Source organism: Nansenia antarctica (assembly GCF_963989245.1).
Source record: "Nansenia antarctica genome assembly, chromosome: 2".
Taxonomy (NCBI): domain Eukaryota; kingdom Metazoa; phylum Chordata; class Actinopteri; order Argentiniformes; family Microstomatidae; genus Nansenia; species Nansenia antarctica.
The window spans coordinates 14,782,499-14,784,519 of record NC_137675.1 but is presented as its reverse complement, the minus strand read 5'-3'; the positions used below and the strand labels follow the sequence as shown (position 1 = coordinate 14,784,519).

Here is a 2,021-nt window from a genome sequence, read left to right as displayed (position 1 = left end):
GAAAAACCCTGGTATGGTAATGTGATGATCTCATGCTTTCAAGCAGTGTGTGTGCACAATAGTACAGTAGCAACGGTGGAACTGGAGAGTCAAGGTACGGGGTTACCTGAGAGAACTGAGCTGTGGAAGCGGGGAGGGGGTTGGACACCATGGGGCCAAAGATATCCAGGTCATCACTGCTCTGAGCGCTGCTAGCGGCGCCACTGTTAGCTGAGGCGGCTGCTGGAGCATCTAGAATAAAGAGAGAGGAAGGAAAAACACGACAGGTGAAAAACTGGTTATACCGGGTTGGGGGGGGGGGGCAGGTTGTTAGTACACACGATACAGGTGTATTATTTGTTATTCGGACTGACTGCCTGGTCTTACCAAGGCTTAGCAGGTTGACTGACTGACTGACCGACTGACGGACCAAGGCCTAGCAGGTTGACTGACTGACTGACTGACTGACTAAGGCCTAGCAGGTTGACTGACTGACTGACTGTCTTACCAAGGCCTAGCAGGTTGACTGACTGACTGACTGACTGACTGACTAAGGCCTAGCAGGTTGACTGACTGACTGACTGGTCTTACCAAGGCCTAGCAGGTTGACTGACTGACTGGTCTTACCAAGGCCTAGCAGGTTGACTGAAGGTTCTGAGGGCTTCACTGGGCTGGCTTTGGGGGCTTGCCGGGTCTCTTCACTCTTCAGGAAGGGAGATTAGCAGAGTCCAAGAAAAGGGAACCACAAACAATGAAGTATTAGTTACAGACAACAGCACGTTGATGTCCATAGGACGTCATAAGTAGAGGCCTATTAAAATCGTCAGGTCTGTACATACACAGACATTTGTATATTAAATACTAGTGACAGCTCCTCCCAATGCTCATTTAGATTACATTCTTAGTTATTCTTCTATATTTTAGAGTGCTGGTAGGCTATAGCATTTACTTATGAGCCCCTCCTACTCCCAACCAGCTAAAACCAAACAAGCCTGGGGGTGTTGACAGGCGGGTGGGCAGTTGGCTAATCTGTCTAACTTTTCAGTGGTAGAAAGCAGGTTTTCTTATCATTCTTTTCTTACCATGTCGTCTATGGTGTGTATGTGTTTATTCTTGGTCATGCTGTACTGTTTCTTGTAGTTTGTGTTTGTTTGTTATGAAGGAAAAACATACAGGGCATATTCAGTCCTTAAAGACTTTGTATGTATGTCCAATAAACACATTTCAAACACAAACTTTTCAGTGGTGCTACTCCATGAAGGCTAGTAAAATAATATCTTGTTACAGGATGAGTAGTCAGGGGTGTATTTAGTGGGGTAGTTGTTAGGTAATCTGTCAAACCGTTCAGCTATAGAGGCTAGAGGTAAATAACATGGCAAGTACTCTGAATTGAATTGAATGCGTATCAGTAGTCGCTGTGGACACGTTACAGCATCAAGCCTTCATTCACATTTTTACCATTTAGCAGACGCTTTTATTCAAAGCGACTTACAATTAGAGATTACAGAGAGAGTCTCCCTGGTTAAGTGCCTTACTCAAGGACACACTAGTGGTGGCGTTAGGTTTGACCTTCTGATCACCAATCCAACTCACTATCAACTCACTATCCACTAGGCCAGCACTTATTTCCACAGAATGATACCTTGTTATAGGACGACAGCTTGTTTCACTGGTTTGTGTGTGTTAAGAACACTGGTCTGTCTGTGTGTGTGTGTGTGTGTGTGTGTGTGTGTGTGTGTGTGTGTGTGTGTGTGTGTGTGTGTCTGTAGAACACTTAAGGATACTGATCTGTCTGGGGCCTTCTGTAGCCGTCTGGAAGGTTAGCTTCATAGAGCTGCCTGGCCTTAGTGTTGCCCATGTCTTGTACACTCTATGACACAGGTGACAGAGCCAGAGAGAGAGAGAGAGGGGAGGAGAGATCCCACACACATGGAGATTACATGAAGTGGCATGAGAGAGACAGAAGGGGGGGGGGGGGGGGAGTAGAGAGGGAGAGAGACAGAAGGGGGGGGGGGAGTAGAGAGGGAGAGAGACAGAGGAGG

General features: G+C 46.8%; 1 protein-coding gene across 1 annotated transcript in view; it reads right to left on the bottom strand.

Moving 5' to 3' along the window:
* LOC308149851 (stromal membrane-associated protein 1-like) overlaps positions 1 to 2,021 on the bottom strand; it is a gene marked incomplete at both ends in the record, with an annotated part of 3,940 nt that overhangs the window by 235 nt on the left and 1,684 nt on the right. The window contains 3 exons of the mRNA XM_080522735.1: positions 107 to 231; positions 607 to 680; positions 1,764 to 1,849. Coding sequence (XP_080378861.1) covers positions 107 to 231; positions 607 to 680; positions 1,764 to 1,849 — 285 coding nt within the window. The remainder of the gene's footprint in view (positions 1 to 106; positions 232 to 606; positions 681 to 1,763; positions 1,850 to 2,021) is intronic.